At 46.5% G+C, this 22,704-nt stretch overlaps 1 protein-coding gene and 1 long non-coding RNA gene across 3 annotated transcripts in view; one reads left to right on the top strand and one right to left on the bottom strand.

Moving 5' to 3' along the window:
• Positions 1-7,400, top strand: part of LOC126530974 (uncharacterized) — a 177,884-nt gene extending 170,484 nt beyond the window's left edge. For both annotated transcript variants that reach the window (XM_050178317.3, XM_055070891.2), the window contains exon 5: positions 901-7,400. In XM_050178317.3, coding sequence (XP_050034274.2) covers positions 901-1,398 — 498 coding nt within the window. In that variant the 3' untranslated portion in view covers positions 1,399-7,400. The remainder of the gene's footprint in view (positions 1-900) is intronic.
• The window catches only part of LOC140218500 (uncharacterized), a 119,833-nt gene that overhangs the window by 91,878 nt on the left and 5,251 nt on the right, over positions 1-22,704 (bottom strand). The gene's annotated exons all lie outside the window — the stretch shown is intronic.

Here is a 22,704-nt window from a genome sequence, read left to right on the forward strand (position 1 = left end):
ATGTTGCACGTCTTCGTCATCGTAGCTACAATGACACTGCGGATTGGGACGCACTGGATCCTGTGTAAAAACTGACACAGCATTTACGCGTCAGTTCTTACACAGGATTCAGTGCTGTGTCAAGCGGCAGATGGTGCAAGAAAGTTACACAATTTCTAGTGCCACCGTAATACACGTTAGCTGGCTACCAGATGAAGGCGAGGCCAGCGGAAACAACTAGACCCTTCTTTTGTTCCGGCCCACCGGTCTCCGCTTCCTCTGAACCAAGTTTGGTTCCTTGACAAAATGATCGAGTCTCAAAAATGCGGTTTGTTACGGAGCCAGATTGGTTTGTCCAACCACCGTATATTCGTCTGGTGAGATATTATCGATTGTGCAGTTGACACGTCCCAGACACCGAGTTGGCTTCATTGCTTCAAAAGAGGTAAAAGCGTCGTGATTATTAGTGCCACTCGCCTTAAAAAATGAAGAATAAAGGACAATCCAACACGTCTCCCCACCGCAATCCTACGTTCATTATAAAAAGCAAGATCTTTTTACTTGCCCAGCTATCCACGGATGCTTTCATTACTTACGGATTCTTCCATTAGCCCCGTCCATGGCCAAAATACTATGTTCCCCAAGCCTTGAATGCCGTTGTAGAACGTTTGAGAGAAAGCGAACTGAATTTTTGACTGTAATAACTAATACCAATGTCTGTTTGTATTTTTATTCATGAACACGTACTTTCCTTATCACCACCTTCATTCCGCCCTGTGATTTTATCCTTTCGCCCTTACCCCTACGCAAAACAGCACGCTAGAACACAGTAGTTCAGTCCGATCTCTCAGCTTTTCTCTCATAATAAAACTACCCTCTCTCTCTATTTTTTCAATCCTCTGACCTGACCCTACTGCACAGAAATTCAGGCTGTTCGGCAAGAAGAAGTCTCAACCCGCGCAGCTGGACCCAAACTGCCCCCAGTGCAACCCGCACCTTCTGTTAGCCCTCGAGCAACAGCAGAGGCAGCAGCAGCTCTACCTGCAGCAGCAACAGCGGTTGCAGTACCACCACCAGCTCCAGCAGCATCAGCAGCAGATGTTGGCCAAGGCGGAGGCGATCGCGGCGGGCAGAAGGCAAGGTCGCCGAGCGATGGACGACAGTCCAGGCGCCATCGTCGAGGACTATGGCGACGACGATGACGGCGACGAAATCAAGGTGGTCGCCTCGTCATCCACAATGCGAGAGGGAGGCCCCTCAGCCTCCGCCGTGGGCGGCGCTCGGGTGGCGTGCGACTGCCACAGATGCCAACAGGAGCGCTCCGACAGGCAGCTCACCGTCGAGCTTCTGCCGATGGACACGCAGGTGCCGCTGCAGAACATGATGCAGGACGCTGGAGTCTTATGCGCCCTGCTCTAAAGAAAAAAAAAACAGACACCGCCCCTATCCACGGCATTCTGCGGTGCTGCCCTGGCCGTTACTCCCACGTGTCATGCATCTTTGTGTGCGTGTGTGTGCCACTGTGTAGTCTCATGTGGCACCAGTATTGTTTATCACACTCGTGTAAGCTTATACAGACACGCGGTGGTTTCTATTGGGCCGACACCGAGCACAGTTTCATTGTTTCAATGGGCATCAATGTTCGCGTACATTCTGGTGTCTCGGATGTCGGTGCGTCCACGAAAGTGCACGAAAAAAATCAGATTTTCCCCATGATGTAAAATTCTCGTGGTGCTTGAATGTCCGGTCAGCAAAAAAAGAAGCACCGGATGGCATAGTTGCGCGCACAGCGGGATTCTTTTGTGCACTTGTGTGTCACGAAAAGTGGCGCTTGAAGAGAGACTAAAGGAAAATATTATGTCGAGCTAGATTGACACATTAGACTTTTGTAAAAACAAATTCGTTTTTCGTAGCGAGAACAGAGCTTTTGTAAGCGATAAAATAACTAAAATACATAATCAGAGTGGCGCCACCTGTTGTGGGCTGTAGTACCTCTCATGTGACGTCAGCAATGGCCGATTCAGAGGGAGGCGTAGAGGGAGGTCACGTGGTGAACACGTCAACTCGTCCGTTTCGGCGCGGGCGGTTCAAGTTCAGGAGCAGTAGCGACACCTTCAGTGGCAATTTTGTACGCAACACAGTGACATATTGGCGCACAGAAACAATAATAGACTTGTAGAGAATAATCTATCAATCTGGCTGGACCTAATATTTTTTTTTTGATTGCCCCTTTCAATATAAAGCCGGCGGGTCACATTCACATTGTTCTGTTGCCATGAGAGCTGGGAGTACTGGCTGGTTCTAATTTGACATGTTCCGCGGTCGACTTTCAAGGCACACCACCTGCGCAGACGCCGCGACAGCCACACATGGTGTTTCGATGGCCTGTACCAGATCATCGTGGCAAAGGTTCATAAAGGCTGTGGCCGGGTGTGGCAATTCTTTTGTGGTGCACGCAGATATATGTGCACACAATGAGCCATCACTGCAGTGCAGCAAGCTGCGTTGAAAAGATAACATCGTTGAACGATGGAAATGTCAACTAATGTCTGTAAACCTAGCGCCAAATTTTGGCATGAAATAACTAGCTTCATTGGAGCCTCAAAATTACAATCTTACAGCTAAGTACCTTTGTGGAACTAGCAGATACTATGGTGAAGCAAGAAGTTCAAGTTAGCCCTCAACAGAACAGAACACAGAGACACTAGAGATCATGACTCAAGTGATTGTTTACAAAAATAGAATATTTGAAATTAACTGTAACCTATTGAAGTCACTTGAGCACTATGACTTCGAATGTGTCTGAAAGGTAATTTAAGAAAAGTACTATACGAGTTCGTTCTTGTGCAATAGAAATACAATTCGTGCACAAAAAAATATGTGGTAATCCTAACTGGTGGTGCCCTGGTGAAACAGTCGTCGTACAATACTGCTGCCTATTGCCGTGTACATGTTGGCCCCTCCGAAATCGCGGCTCACCATTGCTTGCGCAGTGTGTACTCATCCAGCCACAGCTCACATGAGCAAGCGCTAGATTGTTGCCGTAATATCCCCAGTATTGACAGCGTAATTCCTATTTTAAAGTGAACAGGACAATTTTTCACAGGGAAGCTAGGCGCCGCACTATTAGCAGTTCAATAAAAGTTCAAGCATGTGAATATGCAGCGAATTGCTGAATACAACCTCCATTTTTCGGCCCCGAACCACAGACAATAAGATAGGCAACGCGTCTTTGAATACCAAGGCTCTGAACAAGAACCACACTACATTAGCGACATCACATTCGCGTATAGATTCTGCAGTTCATCGACCAGAACCGACGCTGCCGCCTCTATGTGCGGAGGTTCACATGGAAGCACCACACAATTTTGTACCTGCCGCATGGCGCTTGGACTCGTGTAGCGTGTTCTTAAAGTCACCTTTTCGCGTTTTATAAACGACCTGAGACGTTGCACTTACCACCAGTCTAGCGCGCACACTGTGTTGACGTAGGACACTTTGTACAGAAAAATCAACAAAATGAATAAAGAGAGATGCCGCAGCGCACGAGCTCCGTGGCAAGCGAATGGTGGTGCACACAACACGATGGTTATGCGTTAAGCTGGTAGAGCAGGATAAGTAACCCTCAAACTTGGGTAAAGTCAACTTGACTACGGCTTGCAAGAATACCGAGCACACGCGTTCAAGGATGCGTTTCTTCTGTGTCGCACGGTCTGGAGATTGTTTCAGCTTGACACGCAAATATTACCTTTTGTAGTGTTACCGTCCCTCTGATACGTAGCGAAGAGCCGCAGTTCCATTAGCGAAACCATGGTGAAGCGGTTTTCGATTAAAACCTTCAGTACTCGATCGTATAATAAATGCGTGACCGAATTCCGGTCTTCACATAGTATTAAGGCTTTCGAAGTGACGCATCTACAGCGCTTCTGCCTCCAAGAAGAAGCATCCGACACAATAACGTTTACAAGCTAGAGCACATTTCACTTCAACATAAGCCATACGCGACCTCTCCGCTAGTGCTTCGACGGCAGCCTACGTCTCGGCATGGGGACTTCAGTGCGCAACATTAATACACCCCTGTTCAGTCAAGTGATGTCCTATCGCGGTTTGAAAAATGTTGTGGGGTATGTTACGATTGCAGGCGGCAGTACGTAACTTTCTTGTTGTTGTTGTTTCTATTATTACGAAGACCTGCCTCAACGGCCCGTTAAACACACATTGCTGCAATGGTAAGATGACATACAGTGCGAGTCGTGTTCGATTAAGATATAACCAAATTTTTGCCTGTTTGCAGAACATAACGTAAGCATTTTTGACGGGTCCGGACGCTCCAAGGTAGCTTTAACTGTGTGTGTTCTCTCGTGCTCCTCAGACATTGCGGGTGTCTTGCTGTGACAGAAAACAAGGAGTCCAGCGTCTTCCTACAGTGAACTGGTTGGTTACAATCATTGAGATGTGCACTGATATAAGCAGCCTCATATTCTGTGGACTGCCAAGTGCGAGAGCAATACCTTGCAGTCGTACAGACACCGTAAGACAGCTTATTGACAGCGTAAGAAGCCGTTGTATAAACTGCGAAGAACCACATATAAGGAATAGTGCAAATCTTTTCCTAAGATGGCTGTCGTTCATTAAGCAATGCAGAGTAGGTTGGAGCAAGGATAGTTTCCTTGCCTCGAAGGCGTGACAGATGCTGGAGAATGCAAGATTACGTCTGAATCCGTAACGTAGTAAAACTAGAGTGAACTAAACGTCGCAACACTTTGCGTACTAACCAATTAAGAGCAACACACGGTTTTTTCTAACGTCCTGTCAACAGGCATACTGCACCACAATATCAGGAGCTGCATCGCATTGTTTTTCCTTCAACGGCCTCGTGCAAGTTTTAAATCCCAGAATTTTGCAGTTGGAACAAGAACTGCTGGCCGAATACGACCTGTCCAGTCAAAGAAAAATAATTAGAATGTAGCCCACTATGACCTTGTCGAAACACTGTGGAGGAGCTGCGGTTCTGAACACCCGCTTTTATATCTCACATACTCTAGAGCTTGTAGAGGCCCACACACTTCAGACCAAGCCGTCGAGAGCCGTCAAGCGCCGCAGTGTAGCAAGGCCTCAACTCACACGCGATCGTGCTGAGCTAACTACTAACCAAGTTTTCGTTACGCTTTCCGCAAAACTGCACAGCGCATAGCAAAGATTTTCAGGCTTCTCAGGGTGCTCAGCAGTCCCATGATTTACGAATTTACACTTCAGGCTGTAAATAATTTTATTGCGTGTAGCAGCGAGCTCACACTACCTCTACTTTGAGCTAAGCAGTCGTCGAAAACTGCGCATTAATTGTGACCATTTAGCGCACACCGAAAAGTCTGACGCGAGATTTTCACAGCAACAGCTATGAAACCTTATTTCATGCAGTTTTTGTGTCATCTGTCGCAGCTATCGCCTCGTTTACTTGCCATTAGCAGTCAGCAAAGAAGAGAACTTCTCTTGTCACTATCGAGGCTCCGATCTTATATAAGGTTGAGGGTGTTAACCTTGGAGGTCACCTGCAACTCTTGACGTGCAAAGAAATCTTTACTGTTTAGCGTGAGCTCCAGGTTACTTCAGTGCTTCCTCTAAAGCTTTCTCAACGAGCCTCTAAAACACGTTGCACGGAAAAACAAATTCTCATCATCGTTTGCTACTTTTGCGTTGTTTTCATTGTGTTGAGAGAACCGACCCAGCTGAGAGAAGCGATCGCACATTCGACTCCTGCTCAGCGGAGATAACACAGCATAAGCCGCGCGAATACATCTACCTGAATGGCGAGTTGGGCCAGTTGGTTGATATTCATCGTGGGAGTAGTGTTCAGTGCGACAAGATTAAATACGGACAGAAAAAGAAGACAAACGCGCTGACGGCGTGTCAGAACTTTTGTCACCTTATCGCGCTGAGTATTGCTTCCACCTTTACGTGCGCAGCCGCGTAATGTAACAATATACAAATGTGCTTCAGTCGTGCATCATTTTATCGCTACACCACGACAGAGACAATGTGGTACAGAAGTTACATGAACAGGGATAAAGTCCCTAAGAAAGCCACTTCTTGACACGAGAAAGATAAGGAAATTAAGAAACGTCGAAGAGGTTACCCTGAGGTACACCGACAGCTTGCTTCGCTATTATATAGGTAACACTTATGCGACCAAGCAAGAAACTCATTCAGCACTACGGGGCTGGGATAACGTAACAGTTCTAATGAATTATCATTGGTGACTTATTAGCGGTATCGGTGATTTATTCGTGGTATCAGCGATTTATCAGAAGCGATTTATCATTGGTCTGAACGGCGCTCCTCCTATGTGCGCCCGCGAGCAAAAATATACGGGCCATAGGTTCGCCGAAAAATAAAAGTTAATTTACTCATGATTCTGACGCGCAAACGGAAATCGACGAGTCTAGTGGAAAGTGCGCAATACCAAATTCGCACTGCAGTCTTTAATTTCAAGTTGCATTCTTAGACGGAGAGGAAAATCGACCTGATTGAAGATTCCCAGGTCCGCATACATTTGCTCAGAGGTGTACAGTCTTTGTCACACGTGGGCGGCCTGCATTGCCTGCGACCGCCAAGCTGACTACAGTCGGTTCTTGTGGTGTGCCACCTGTTCTAATGCCTTCAGGAATGAAAAGAACTTTTGAATTCACCATGCAAATGTCCCACGTTTCAGGTGCGCCACTACGCAGTCTAGCGGCATACATGATGAAGGCTCGTGCTTTTGACAAAGTATCGTCATCGCTAGTATCGCCTGGTAATAATAATTATGGGATTTTACGTGCCAAAACCACCTTATGATTATGAGGCACGCCGTAGTGGAGGACTCCGGAAATGTAGACCACCTGGGGTTCTTTAACGTGCACCTAAATCTAAGTACACAGGTGTTTTCGCATTTCGCCTCCATCGAAATGCGGCCGCCGTGGCCGGGATTCGATCCCGCGACCTCGCGCTCAGCAGCCTAACACCACAGCCACTGAGCAACCACGGCGGGTTATCGCCTGGTCGTAAGTGATTTAGTGATAACGAATAAGTTTAACTGCGTAAAATGAACCGTTGCATTGTACAGCCTTGCGTTGTCCAAGGCCCTAAGTAAACATACACCCCATCCCTAGCGCATATTATTCCGCATGGTCAAAACCCAATTGCTCTGCCGTCTACCTGTTTGCAAGAAATGAAATGCAGTTACAAGTATGTACGCCTCTGAATGACACGGATTCGTTTTTTTTTCCTTGTAAGCGGGTGCTGTGTGAAAGAAAATACCATGGCGTCGAAAAGCAAGTGTTTCACGAGACGACCTAAGAGAACGTGTTTGAACGGACCACTCCTCGTGAATGTTGTTTGGCCCACGATAAAGATGTTTAATAAACGTTATCGAGTGCATTTTAGTGACATTGCGAGCTTCATACTTTTTGGAGTCGTGAGTTGAACAAAGGCAAAAGTGTGCGAGCGAGTGCGTATCACATGGTGTCCCAGTACAGAATGTGAACCGTTTGGAATGTAGGTTCATGTATTGTATTGAGAAGCGGATGTGCCACTTAACGCTAGTGATGATTTTGCCTTTGTTTTTGGATAACAAAGGAACAAAATCATAGTGGGAGAGTGGAAGATCAGACACGTTGATAAATGAGCTAATGGGCAGATCGCTGTCAACTAAACAGAATAACAAAAGGAAGCACAAATGCTCATAGATCCAAACGAACTCTTTACTCCTTTCACAATGACACACGCTTGGGGGTGTCGGTAATGCGTTCACGGCGTAAAGAAAACGAGCACAAGCCCTGCAAGACAAGCGGTGCGCGGCTGCGCCGCCCTCGTGTCGCCATTCGCGCACGACAAATTGCCCAACCTTCTCGCCATGCGGACCGGCACATAGCTGAGCCGGCATGATGCTGCTGAAGGCATCATTCCTTGAGAAGAGACGAACAGCCTGGAGAAGAAGTCTGATACAAGCCGTCGCAATGACGGCAGCCGCCCATGAATGAGCTTAGCCTGTTACTTACAAACATACACTCGCCAACGGCCCACAACACGCCACAAAACTTGAGCACTGTTGTTCCACAAGGAAACTTCGGCTATAACAAGAGCAATGGCTGCAAGGCCACCACCATATCGTCGTGACCAGGAAGCGTCCATCTTCTTTGTATGTACCCATATATGACAGTGCGCAGATGTAGAATGCACAGCCTTTGGTCAACTGGAACATTGTCAACGACGTGACGGGTTGGATCTGACAGCTTTGTGTGCTATCTGCACGATCAGCGCCAATTTACGTCACTGTCCTTTATTCAATTTCTTTCTATTCTTTCTTTCTATTTTCTTTCCATTCACATTCTTCTAATGCGAAGCGTTTATTGGGAACTTCGGGCGTTTCGAGCGTGTTTATCTATCTATCTAGCCTACTACGTCGTGATGTCGACATGGTCGCATCTTCAACTCAGAAGGGCCATGTTGCAGCATGACATGCATGCATAACATGAATGACATTACTGACATATTTGTCATGTTATCTATGTCATGACTGAAATGGTATGAATGTAATGATGCTGTCGTGGTCAACTCAATATACAACTGGGTATGACAGACGCGACATGCGTGCACGACCTTGCATGAAATAACATGCATAAATGTAATCGCATGAATGACATAGGTGTCATGATATTAATGCCATAAGTTGCTTGGCATGGCATTCATGACAAGAAATGCACGAGCATGTTATTCCATGTAATTCTTGTTATGCCATGCACGCATTAAATTTTTTCTTTAATTATGGGATTTAACATGCCAAAACCACTTTCTGATTATGAGGCACGCCGTGGTGGAGGACTCCGGAAATTTCGACCACCTGGGGTTCTTTAACGTGCACCTAAATCTAAGTACACGGGCGTTTTCGCATTTCGCCCCCATCGAAATGCGACCGCCGTGGCCGGGATTTGATCCCGCGACCTCGTGCTCAGCAGCCCGACACCATAGCCACTGAGCGACCACGGCGGGTGCCATGCACGCATGTATCGCCGCATGTACTCCAATACATATCCAGTTAAAGAGATGACCATGACGCCATCACCACATGTCGTTCAAGACAACCACGTTATGGCTGCCTAGCATGTTCTTCGTGTCATGGATATACTGATATTTAACTTGCAGGAAACTGGAACTGAGATGAATGACATGTCATGCAGGTAATGACATGAATGTCATAAATGAGATTACTATAATAAATTGACTGACATGACATGCATTTATCTAACGAGATATATCATGGACATCCATGTGTGACATTAATGACGTATCATGTCATGTATGTCTTAAAATGATTGGCCTGAGTGACATGATCTGTATGTCAAGCCATGACATGATTCCCATGAATCTCATGACACGCACGCATGCATGCACGGCATGAAATTACCACGACAATAACTTATGCCAATCCAGTGGACCAAGTAGTCTACTAACTTAGGCCGATGACTATATGTTTGTGTTCGTGATGGTCGCTGCATCATCATTCCAGCTTCGTAATCCTTCTCTCACCTCTGATTCTCACGCGGCATCTGCGTTCGAGTCAGGTGGCACGCCTAAGAACATCCTGGCATCTCGGTAGCAAAACACCGGCATTTGGGAGCATCCCTCCGAACAGCGAATGGAAAGCAAGGTTCCCACAAGCGTTCATTTCCGAGAGTCGAACTGCAACGCGCTGCTTCCTCGTTCCTCCCAAATCTCGTAGCCGGACTTTCACGGTGCTTCCCGTCGTTACCAGACTGCAAACTAGGCAACAAACGTGGAGGCATGCTCTTTCCTGTGGCGCATAGTGTCCGAGTACGACAACACTGCATCAGATTCCATTAGGGCAACGCAATCAAGGTACCGCCAAGGTGAGCGACTGTTACGCCACTCATCCAAATGGTTATAAAAGGACACGGGACTTCAGGTTGTGCAAGAGTGTCACCGCCAAGTAATCCGTTTGTGTTCTCAAGTGATAGCGCGTGCTGCCGTCAGTGAGCACTTAGTTTCCGCGTTTCTTACCCATCTCGCTCCTCCAAGCCGTTAGTTCACATCAATTCGACCTTTCGTATAAATAATGCAATCATCGTTACCGTCGTCGTTGACTTACTGCTGTTGTCGCGCTCAGGCACTATAGGCAGTCCTAGTTCCCTGTGCTCGCATCACACACAAATACTGAATTCACACAAACACATTGGTCAACCTGGTGACGCTCTGCGGGATCCCAAACAATGCTGCATTGCGAGCTGCCTGCAAAATGCTTCGCATAACGCTGATTCCCACAATACGTGTAATCTGCAATCTTTTTTTTTTTTTTTGCCATCTGAGCAGCGTAGTAAACCGCGACCATCTCTGGTCTAACCTGTGCGCTTTTCACTTCGCTTCTCCGTTTTTAAAACGCACATGTCAAAAAGTCAATCGCCCTTAGGCACCCCTGCGTGGATGAATGCGGGAGCACTGCGACGTCTTCCCGATTATGACTCGTTTTACGAAACGTAACGGTATTGTTTTCACATTGCCTTGTATCATTTCTCGCATCACGTGCCTCGGCCTCGTTCGCGTACTTGCTTGGACGTCCAAAGGAGCCGGGCGCAGCTACTAACTTAAAGGTGGAGACACTAGACGCCGTACACAATCATGTGTAAATTCTACTCTTTTCGCCATGGCATCCAGTAATACGTTTCACTCCGTAGTATAATGCCGGCAGGATCATACGAAATGATACGTATCGCTCTGCACATCGCAACCTGCACAGAGCGGAGAATACAATCCCAAAATGACCAAAGTGGTGCGTATGCTGAACCCACCAGGAGATAACTAAAGAAGAGACCTCCTGGTGCACCCGCGTTCCAAGCACACGCCATGCATGATCGTTTCGAACATCGCTAACGAGAGTTACAAAGGCGTGGTGCGTACTCAGACGCCGGGCTACGAAGCTGCTGCCTGTTTAGCGACAGGTTTCAAGGAGGTGACCCACAGCGCTCAGGTAAGCACGCGCATGACTTGGTTTATCTTTTCATTTCTCTCGTACTTTCCTCCTGGCACAATATTAGCGCGAACATTAGTGAAACTTCAAGGAAGTGACCCACAGCGCTCAGGTAAGCACGTACATGACTTGGTTTATCTTGTCATTACTCTTGTAGTTTCCTCCTGGTACAATGTTAGCGCGAACATTAGTGCACGTGTGCCCTAGTTTATCAGTTGCGCCTTACTGTACAGCTATAACGAAGGCAGAAGCAAATGCAACGGCATGATGGGAGACGGGGGACGTTTCCAGGTGCCAGAACATCAACGGAATTGTATTGGTTGCCTCGCCGCGCCAACAATTCCTCTCCTTGTCTACATTCGTTACTGAAGATGTTCAGGTACAGCGTAGCAGTAAATAAAAGACAGGCAGAATCCATTCACGATGATTCCCTAAGTTATGCGAGAGCATGCATACGACACACACACGACACACACATGCACACGCCCGCACGCACGCCAGCAGATACTTTATTCAACTGCCAGTACACTATTGTTCACTTCATCTGTTTTACTCAAGACATCTATAACGCGACACTGCGTGCTCAAATATGACACGGACAGTTCCGCGCCGCTTGACAACTCTTAGCGTGGCATCGGTGAAAAATGTACTCCACGCCATGTTAACAGTTGTCAAGGAGCGGGGAATAGTACGTTGCATACTCCAGCACAATGCTGAACCCATTGTTTCTTCCAAATTGAGGTTTAGTTCAATTAATGTTAACTTTGACATTTACGACCTAACAGAATTTGAGCAAATAAGCCGAGAACAAGGCGGGCCGATGACCGAGAGTGCCCGCTTGCATGTCGTTCCCGCTCATTTAAGTGCAAGAAATGCTTGTAGTTTTCTGTGCTTCGAAGCGCAAACATTGTGCTTTCCAGGTCCTTTTCAGGCCATCAATGTATGATGTATTGGCTAGTGTCTGTGCAATTCTCGCCTAGAGCGTTATACTGGCTAAAATAAATAGCACTTAAGGAAAAAAAGGTTACCTATGCGTCCAGGATAGTTACTCGCTTACTACGTTGCTGGCCTGAGTTCAATGCATCGCAGCGGACCAAATTTTCATAATTTATTTTTTTACGTGGTCATCCTTTCGAGGACGGACGGACGGACGGACGGATGGACGGACGGACGGATGGACGGACGGACCAACCGACCGACCGACCGACCGACCGACCGACCGACCGACCGACCGACCGACCGACCGACCGACCGACCACAGTGGGTGGGGTTGGCAAAGAATGCTCTCGCATTAAAAACTGGCAATGTTCACCACTGTGCAAGAAGTTGTGCTCCAAGCAATCAGTGCTGCTGAGATCAATACAGAAACCCCGGCCACGGCTGGCCGTGTTTCGATGGGGGCGAAATGCGAAAACACCCGTGTGCTTTGATTTAGGCGCACGTTAAAGAACCCCAGGTGCCCGAAATTTCCGGAGTCCTCCACTACGGCGTGCCTCATAATCAGAAAGTGGTTTTGGCACGTAAAACCCCATAATTTAATTTTATATCAATACAGAATGAAGTAGAAAGAGGACATGCGCGGACCGTCAACTAATCTTACCATATATTTTGTGGAAAGTTAATGTAAATTGACAGACGATGCCCATTTCGCACGGGACGAATCTTGAAACGTGGCGTCCACCGTACCAACCCTCACCAGCCCTGCCCTTGTTCTCTAGTCGCGTTGTTTATCATTGTACACGTACTTAATAGTTCTTTAGGTGAAACAAGAAATTAAATTGACTTCATACTTTGTGCTAATCCCAGCATAGTGCAGGATCTAGAAGTGATAGGTAGGGTAAACTGCAGTGATCATAGGTTAGTGAGGGCTAGGATTCACCTCAATTTTAAGAGAGAAAGACCAAAATTGGTCAAGAATAAGCAGGTCAACCTAGAGACAGTAAGGGTAAAAGCCCACAAATTCAGGCTGGTACTTGCAAACAAATATGCAGCCTTAGAACAGAGCGATGATGACGACATAGAGCTAATGAATAAAACCGCAACTAGGCTGGCTTCAGAGGCAGCAATTGAAGTGGGAGGCAAGGCACCAAGGCAACTAGTAGGCAAGCTCTCCTAAGTAACAAAGGACCGAATAAAGAAACGACAAAGAATAAAAGTGTCCAACTCAAGAGATAAAATAGAATTCGCGGAACTGTCAAAACTTATCAACAAGGCGAAAATAAGTTATATTCGAAACTAGAACGTGAGAAAGACTGAAGAAGCCGTAAAAAGTGGATGCAGCCTGAAATCAGGGAGAAAGAAACTTGGCATAGGACAAGCTAAGATGTATGCACTGAAAGATAAGCAGGTAACATCACCAGAAATATCGAAGATATGGTAAAAGAAGCGGGAGAATTCTCTACTGACGTGCACAGTACCCAGAGAAGTCAGGATACCTCCATTATAAACAGTAATGACAGAATACAGAAACTCCTGCTATAACTAGCGATGAGGTCAGAAGGGGGCAAGACATGCAAGACATGAAACGAGGAACAGCGGCAGGAGAAGATGGAATAACAGTCAATTTAATCAAAGATGGAGGAGACATAATGCTTGGAAAATTGACGCCTCTTTATACGAAGTGTCTAACGACTGCAAGGTTCCCAGAAAACTGATAGAATGCAAACATTATACTAATCCACAAAAAGGGAGACGTTAAAAAATTGAAAAATAATAGGCCCGTTAGCTCACTTCGAGTATTATATAAAATATTTACCAAAATAATTTTTACCAAATAAATATTTACCAAAATGTGACTGGACTTACGTCAACCAAGGGAACAAGCTGGCTTCAGGAAAGGATACTCTACAATGGATCAAATCCATGTCGTTAATCAGGTTATCGAGAAATCCGCAGAGTACAATAAGTCTCTCTATATGGCTTTCATAGGTTACGAAAAGGCATTTGATTCAGTTGAGATACCAGCAGTTACAGAGGCATTACATAATGTTCATTGCAGCAGCGCTGCCGCCTCACAATGAACCTTTAGCAACTCGTCTAGTTTTTTATTATGATCCTTCAAGAAACAAGAGAAATTAGAACGTTCAGGAAGTCGCTGGGCCATAGCAAAAAAAAAAAAAAAAAACGGAGTAGGTTGTAAAGTGCGTGCTTTCACTACGCCCACAGTACTGCCCACACTGACCAACACAGAAGACAGAAGCACGGATGGCCCGATAGTCCTGCTTCGGGCGACAGTTGGCAATGCAATGAGGGTCTTTGCCTGACAGCACGATGTAACTTTGCAGCTGTAGGACTAAACAAGTCAGTCGCAGCTATGGCGAAGCGGGCAAGCAAGCGCTGCTTGTCTTCTTATACCGTCATCAGCATCGTGGTCAGTGGTATTAGAGCCTCAAACGATCATTGGAGAATACGGCGTGTCATGTTCACGCGTTGTGTTTAGAAAGAGTTTATTTCAACAAGAGATTGTACGAGCAATGAGTCAAAATCACGGCCCAAATCCACCAGCACGGTAACACATACACAAAACGAAGCATTGTTACACGGCACGTTTTCAAAGTAGTGCCGGACTCCTCAGTCACTAACATAGACACACGGAAACGCACAGTTACACATAAACTAATTGTCACATATATAAAATTATGTTCAATATATACACACTGTACACAATGGTTATGTACAATGATGATGTGACAGAGACACTTTACATAATTTTGTAGTGATGTTATGAGATGCGTAATATAAATATGATCATGTATACGAGAGCACGCGCAAACAGAAATCACGATCACCTACATTCTATGCACATTCAATGAATACTTTTGATTGCCTGGCTACAAGACCTAGGCTGGTCGAAAATTAAGCCATACGCGTACACCAGCCATTGTTACGGTTGGCGTCTAGCACCCCGTGCAAAGTGGTTTCTCGACCACCATACCTCATCGAAACGAAGTGTGACTTCCTAATTCGCCATGGTTGTCTCGAGTGTATGCCGGTCTGGCGGACGTCCCAAAGTGTTTACAGGCCCCTTTTGTGTGTTTTCGACTTTAGAGGGACCCTTTCCTCGAACTGTCGAGCTCTACAGGAGAACTTCCGCGAACCAGCAACGCGCAAAAGAGAAGGATAAGCGTCTACAATCCCAGAACTGCAGGCTTGGTATCTACGGAGGCGGGACGGTCATCCACAAACCAGACTCTGTGCCTGTCACGTGACGTCGACGGGAGCAAGATCCCTCCCACAATTTTAGAGAGCCTATTTAAGGGACTCCGACATGTCTACCGGGTGCCTACAGCCCGCCGACAACGCCACGCTACCCAATAGTAAGGTCTGTCGAGCTTCGATAAACAGGCGTCGCTACAACTCGGCAGTAGTACGATACACTACCCTGGAGTACGCAACACCACCGACAGGAAACGGCATGATCACTGTCGAAGGAACTCCTCTTCCCCAAGGAAGAACAACTTCTCTGACAGAAACGACAGTAGTTCAGAGTAGAGCCTCTCCAGAAGTGGGCTCGGTGGCTGCGCCACGACACTGTCGTCTAACCCACTGGTTTTCGCCATGCAGATGATCGCCGCTGCCCTTTCGCACGTGCTGCTGCCCGCACTGGCGGCTGCTTGTTCCCGGACCCCCTCGGAGCATGCGCCATTTTGTGACCGGTTTTTGGATCAGCGAGGCGCCGCACATGACTGCGCCTTTCCGGTTACCTACGTACTGCCAGCGCAGCAATGGATGCTCGATTCATCGTGGGTTCCTGCATCGACATCGACGCTCTCCAGCTCGTCTACTATAAAAGACAGCCTACCACTGCGGCCCCCCTGTGGGCTCGGTGGCTGCGCCACGACACTGTCGTCTAACCCACTGGTTTTCGCCATGCAGGTTGGTACAAGGCACAGCCTTTTTGCTAAGAGGTGTAGCGACTATTGTCTGGTGCAGCTTCCGAGCCCCCATTGCTGCCTTGCTCTTATGGGTGAATGTGTGGAAGGGATTCGCCGCTTACTAATACTCTCTGGCGACGTTGAAACTAACCCGGGACCCGACACGAACGTTGTGTTGAAAGAATTGCAGAAGATTTCAGCCAGTCAGAATACACTAATCAGTGAAGTTCAAGGCCTAAAAAGTCAGATTTTAAATACTGATAAGATTCTAATGGACTTGAACAAACGAATGACCGAACTGGAACATCATTACCAGGCCATGATACCACTTCAAAATGAATTAGAAGCTGTCAAATATGCCGCTGCTCAAACTGCCAGCGTGATATCCGGCCTCGTAAATCGCCTAGACGATGCAGACAACCGGTCCCGAAGGAATAATCTAATTTTCTATGGCCTTCCTGATACTAACCCCAAAGAAACCTTTGCAGAATCAGAAAAGCTGATCATTGATGAAATCACGGATATCATGAATGTAAACCTTGAGTCCAAAGATATTGAACGTGCTCATCGCCTTGGACGCTATTCACCTAACCGGCACCGTCCCATCATTATCAAATTCGCGTCATATAAAACGAAAGAATCTGTCCTGTCTAACGGCCGCAAACTGAAAGGCACAAATTATAGCGTGAGCGAAGATTTTTCACCCGCAGTTCGGAACGCCCGAAAACATCTTATCGCCTACGCCAAAAGTCAATCTCTGCCTTTTTCCATGCGTTTCAAAACGCTCGTTATAGGTTCCCAGCGCTATGAATATGACGATTCGACGAAATCAGTTAAAAATATTCAGTAGCAGTCATTGCACAAAATTCATGTAGTTAATAACCGCCCTTCCGCCGCTAAGAAAAACCTTTCCCTATCTATCGTTTACACTAATGCCCGCAGTTTCATTCCCAAACGTGACGCAATATCAAATCTCGTGACGTCATCTAACAGCAACTTGCTAGTTATAACAGAAACGTGGCTCACAAGTGAAATTAGGGACGATGAAGTAGTCCAAGACTTGCCAAACTTCGATGTTTATCGCTGCGACCGTCAAGAGGCACGCGGGGGGGGGGCGTTCTTATTGCTTGTAGTCGTGAATTATCCTGTACACCCATTATTATTTCTTCGAACTTAGAAATACTATGGCTTCTTATTCGCTCTTCCCTTCGATATGTCCTTCTAGGTGTGTGCTACAGGCCACCTACCAGTAATCCAAACTTCTCACCAGAACTTAACAGTACTTTATGCCAGATTACAGTAAGCCATCCTAACGCCCATATCCTTCTGTTCGGTGATTTCAATTTTCCCATTATTGATTGGAATAACCTAACTTCCACAATAAATAACACTGAGGCGAAGGATTTCATCGACATCTGTTTGAATTTCAACTTAACACAGCTTATCTCAGAGCCGACACGTGTAACGCGCGACTGCGCAAACATTTTGGACCTTATACTTACTGACCATCCAGAGACATTATCATCGGTTACCTACCTTCGCCCTATCAGCGACCACAGTGTAATTCATGCCACATTTGACTTTGCCCCAGCACCCCGTGTTCTTTCCAGCAAAACTATCAACCTGTATGAAAAAGCAAATTTTGAAGCTATAAATGAAGAATTATGCACTTTTTTTGCAGTCTTTGAAACCTCATTCAATGAACGGTCTGTTGAAGACAACTGGGAACTGTTTAGAAATAAAATGAATGAACTAGCAAACCAGTATATTCCGAAACTAACATTCCGTGCGAATCATCAGAATCCCTGGTTCAATAACAATTTAAAGAGGTTGGAAAATAAGAAAAAAAGACTTTTTCGTAGTGCCAAGTTGAAACCAAGCCCAACTTCATGGGATAAATATTACGCCGCTGAGAGTGAATACTTACGTGCTGTCCGCAATGCCAAATGGTCTTTTTTCAATAATGACTTACCTAAAATGTTAACAGACAACCCCAAGAAATTTTGGAAAGTTATCAACCCAAGTAACACACGCACTGTAACTCTTGTTGATGATATGGGTGAAATCGTGCCTGAAACTGAGTGCGCACTCATATTTAACAACGCATTTTCGTCAGTATTTTCTAATGATAATAACGTTCCATTGACTAATGTCCCCTGCAACATAGTTTCTAGCATGCCGAGCGTGGTGTTTTATCCTGATGGTGTTTTGCGCATAATTGAAAACCTTAAACTTTCTTCCTCAGCAGGTATAGATGGTATAAACTCTAAACTGCTAAAAAATACAAAATATATTTCTTCATCATTTTTGTGTCTTATATTCTCGCAGTCACTTTCTACAGGTTCCATGCCTCACGACTGGAAGGTGGGGAAGGTCATTCCCATCTACAAGTCTGGTAATAAGAACACACCGCTAAATTATCGACCCATTTCTCTAACTAGTCTTCCTTGCAAAATCATGGAACACGTCATCTACTCCCTGATCATAAATCATTTGGACGCAAATCAATTTTTTCATTCGGCACAGCACGGGTTCCGCAAAGGTTTCTCTACCGAAACGCAACTAGCTCTGTTTCTACACGACTTACATGTAAACCTTGACTCTAACCAACAAACTGACGCTATTTTTCTGGACTATGAAAAGGCTTTTGACAAAGTTTCTCACCGCCACTTACTACTAAAGCTTTCTTCTTTGAACTTACACAGTGACGTACTCCAATGGCTCGAAGCATTCCTTACTGATCGCTACCAATTCGTTTCTGTAAATGACAAATCATCCACTCTTCTCCCTGTAACTTCTGGAGTCCCTCAGGGATCAGTTCTCGGTCCTCTTCTTTTTTTAATTTACATTAATGATTTACCCCAACACGTATCTTGTAAGATACGAATTTTCGCCGATGACTGCGTGATTTACCATCCAGTTTCTAATGCTACTGACGAAAACACCTTAGAACAAAATCTTAACAACGTGCAGTCTTGGAGTGAAAATTGGCTGATGACTCTTAATCCCAACAAATGTAAACATATATCTTTTACCCGTCGCCGTAACCCTTTCCTGTCCTCTTATACTATAGTAAACGTTCCCTTAGAATCAGTAGAATCGTTTAAGTACTTGGGCGTCACACTTTCTCGTGATCTCAGTTGGAGTACGCATATTTCTAACATACTTTCATCAGCTAACCGAACTTTTGGCTTCATGAGACGACACCTGCGTGACGCCCCGCAGAACGTAAAACTCCTAGCTTTCAAATCCCTTATCAGACCGAAAGTTGAATACGCATCACCCATCTGGAATCCATATCAAGTCTATCTAGTTAATGAGCTCGAGTCCTTTCAAAACCGCGTCGTCAGATACATCCATTCATCCTACTCATACGACGTAAGCGTATCATCCTTAAGAGCAAAATCTGATCTACAGCCCCTTGCACGTCGCCGCGCTACTGCTAGCCTTTGCCTCTTTCATAAGTTTTTTTACAGTTCCTTATTTCACGAGCCTTATATCACACCACCCGCACGCATATCGCTACGAACTAGGCACCCATTACAAGTCTTACGCCCACGCTCCCACACAACTACTTTTTCCTCGTCTTTTTTTTCCCGCACAGCATCAGATTGGAACGCCCTTCCCCACCACGTAGCTGCTATCACTTGCCCGACATCGTTTCTCGAAAATGTGTCCTTGTTGGCTAATCAATAACCTGCTTTTTCACGTGTTATTATTTGTTTTTATGCACTTGCGAAAATGTAGCTTCCATGTACATTTTTTTCTGTATACCTGTGTTTATATTTGCATTATCAACTGTACCCACCCCTTATGTAATACCCCTAGCACAGGGGTCTTTAAGGAAATAAAACTGAACTGAACTGAACTGAAACAGGCGTGTCAACGATATCTCGCGGCAACTACCTCGCACCTATTACGCCATAGACAAAAGGCCCCCGCAGCAACTAAAAGTTGCGCGAAGTGGCCGCGTGAGCAGCGACCAGATGTAATAAAGCGTTTAACTCCAAGGCCACAGAAACCAGTATGCACGGCCCTCCAAGATAACCTGGCAACGACGCATTGCAGCAGCACATGTTTATTGGATTCCTGAAGGGGGCAATTGCGACACAGCGAAGATGGGACTACGCCGCACCGCTCTAGCCTGTCACGAGTTGGAAGCATTTGCCACCCTAGACGGCGCATGAAGTCGCGTAGGTGGCCAGGCAAAAATGACGCCGTCATCGCACCCCATGACACATTACTGAAACGTGCGCGGCGCGCTGGGGGGACTAGAGGAAGCAGTAAGGCTGACATTGTATCCACAACACGGTTTTCGAGAACGTCTACGAAAGGACATACATATTGTACGTGGCGATAAAATGCCACGGCCGTAGAGTAAAACGCGGGTGCACTTGTGGTCTGCGGTTTAGGTGCACGCCCGGTAGCATGTAACGAATTTTTGTGCCAAGGAAATAGCAGGCGAGTTCACGCGCGGGACGCTGATCAGCCTGTAACAGGCGAAGCAGGAATTGCAGAGCAAACAGCCGGCTGCCGACAGGCACGGCTGGTAACGTGAACCCAGTGTGATTGCCCAAGTGCCACACGACAACCCAGTTCTGTACTGCCCGACCAGAAGGAACCAAGAAGGGACTGCAGGGACCTATAGTAACCCGTGATGGTGGCTGTTCAACGTGGCAAACGTTACCACACCGGGCCTCAAAACACAGATTTTTGAACGCGTAAACGGGTACTTTGGCGTGTCTGTGGTGAACCAATGAACAAATAACGATATATTGAAAAAAAATATTAGCGCAGCACTTGAAATATTTCCGTACTCAGTAAAAATTTCCAAGGCGACGGCATAAGCTATCTTCATTCCTGGGATAAAATGCGATGGGATCGGCGAAGGCTGTCACCTTCACAGCACCCCTACCAGACAGTGGGAGACCGCACACGTAAGGGTCTCTCAGTGCCCAGAGCAGAAATGGCTCAAGGCTGAGCACAAAGAATACTGGGGACAGAAGGCACCCTTGACGAACACCACGAGTAACGGGAAATGGTGCACTTTCACAACCATCAAGAAACAATCTACTTTGGATATTTAAATGGGTATTCGTAATGAGTTCAACAAAATTTGATGAAAAGCCAAACGAGGTCGGTACATTGAATATGTAGCTCCTTTCAAGGCGATCGAATGCCTTTTCTATATCTAGTGAAACTAAGAGACCACGTGCTGACTTGGTCAGCGTGTACGTCATTATGCCGCGCGTAACGAGCGAGAGACTATGCACCTCTCAGCCAGGGCCGAGGCATGCCTGATTGTGCCCTATTAAGAAAGACATCAGACTTCCCAAGCATCGAGTGACAACCGCTGTGAAGGTATTGTAGTCAACGTTGAGAAACTTGATTGGCGTCCATTCCTCTGGACGAACTAATTATAGATTGCGCTGAGGTATCAGCACAATACGACCATGGCGAAAACTAGACGGGAATTCAACGTTCTCAAGGAAGCGGCTAACGAACACGAAAGTGGTACCAATGTCTTCGCGTATTTGCAGGTTTAGAAAAAATTAGCTGCGACTTAGCTCAGCTAACCCTGTATATGCAAATGGAAAGCTTGGTTTAGCCTTGGTTAATCTTTGATTTAGCTGTAATTATTATACTGAGGTATACAATCACGTTGAACCTGTTATGACGGTTATGCCTAGGTCGGTGGCTGGACATGACTGGGATTAGGCTTGGGTATACACGCATCGTTCGACGGTGCGACGCCTGTTGTGCCATAGCGAAAGCGCAAACGCCAGACATACAAAGAGACGCCGCGAACATGCGCAGCGTCGAAGCACTAACGGACAGGGCGCGAACGCGGTCGCTACATTGATCTCGACGGTGCGAAGCCTGCTGCATTCCGGACCCTCTCCAGTGAAGCAGCTGGCCGGGCGATATCCGCGGGGTGGTCAGACGCCGCTTGGCGACGACGGCTCAAAGCCTCCCGCTCCCGCGCAACGCACAGAGAAGACGGCCCGGCCTCACTCTCATCCATGGCCAAGCTCGCACTGACTAGCGAGCGCGGTGCTCCTCTTAGCCACTGCAGGCTACAGTGGCTAGAGCCAGGCGCGCGGGGAGTCGCCTGGTAAGGCGGTGATGCAGCTGCGGAGAGCGCATGCGACAGGACTGCGGTGGCGGCCGAACTCGGCACGGAGAGTCACGTGATGTGTTGCCAAGGCTACGGAGCAGCTGCGGTCAAATGAAGGTCAAGTTGCTGGCGACGGCGATACTCGGCTCGACGCGTTAGTACACCAAGAGAAATTTTATTCCACACACACTCATGACTATAAGCCTTATACGTTGCTAATATCACAGTTACAATACAGATCGAATACAGTACAGTGCAATATAGTTCACAGTTGAAGTACAGTTGAGTGGGCCTCTGCCGAACTTCATGACAGTCAAAGTTGGCCATAACACAGAAGGATGTGAAGCTTTCGCTTCACACTCTAAGCAAAATGTACACCTTATGAGTCGTATCATACCACACAACAATAAAGGTAATCTGTCTTGTTCGCATTTCCTTTCCTTAACGCTGCAAGCCCGGTACTTCCCAGTAACGAACGGCATGCGCTATCAGCATGACATAGCATTGCCGACAGGAAAGTAGCAGGCGCGGCGTTTTCAAGAAAGGAACGGCAACCAAGGCAAATGACGATTAACGTTGTGCGGCAGATAGGCACCGCAGAGGGTGCAAACTTTTTTCAAAGTAAAAGCTTACTTTCAACGAGAAACGATACAAACACTGAGTCACAGCGCAATCAAATAGCTTTCGGAGCCTGTACGTGCATGGAGCCGAAT

The sequence above is a fragment of the Dermacentor andersoni genome, chromosome 5 (genome assembly GCF_023375885.2).
Source record: "Dermacentor andersoni chromosome 5, qqDerAnde1_hic_scaffold, whole genome shotgun sequence".
Taxonomy (NCBI): domain Eukaryota; kingdom Metazoa; phylum Arthropoda; class Arachnida; order Ixodida; family Ixodidae; genus Dermacentor; species Dermacentor andersoni.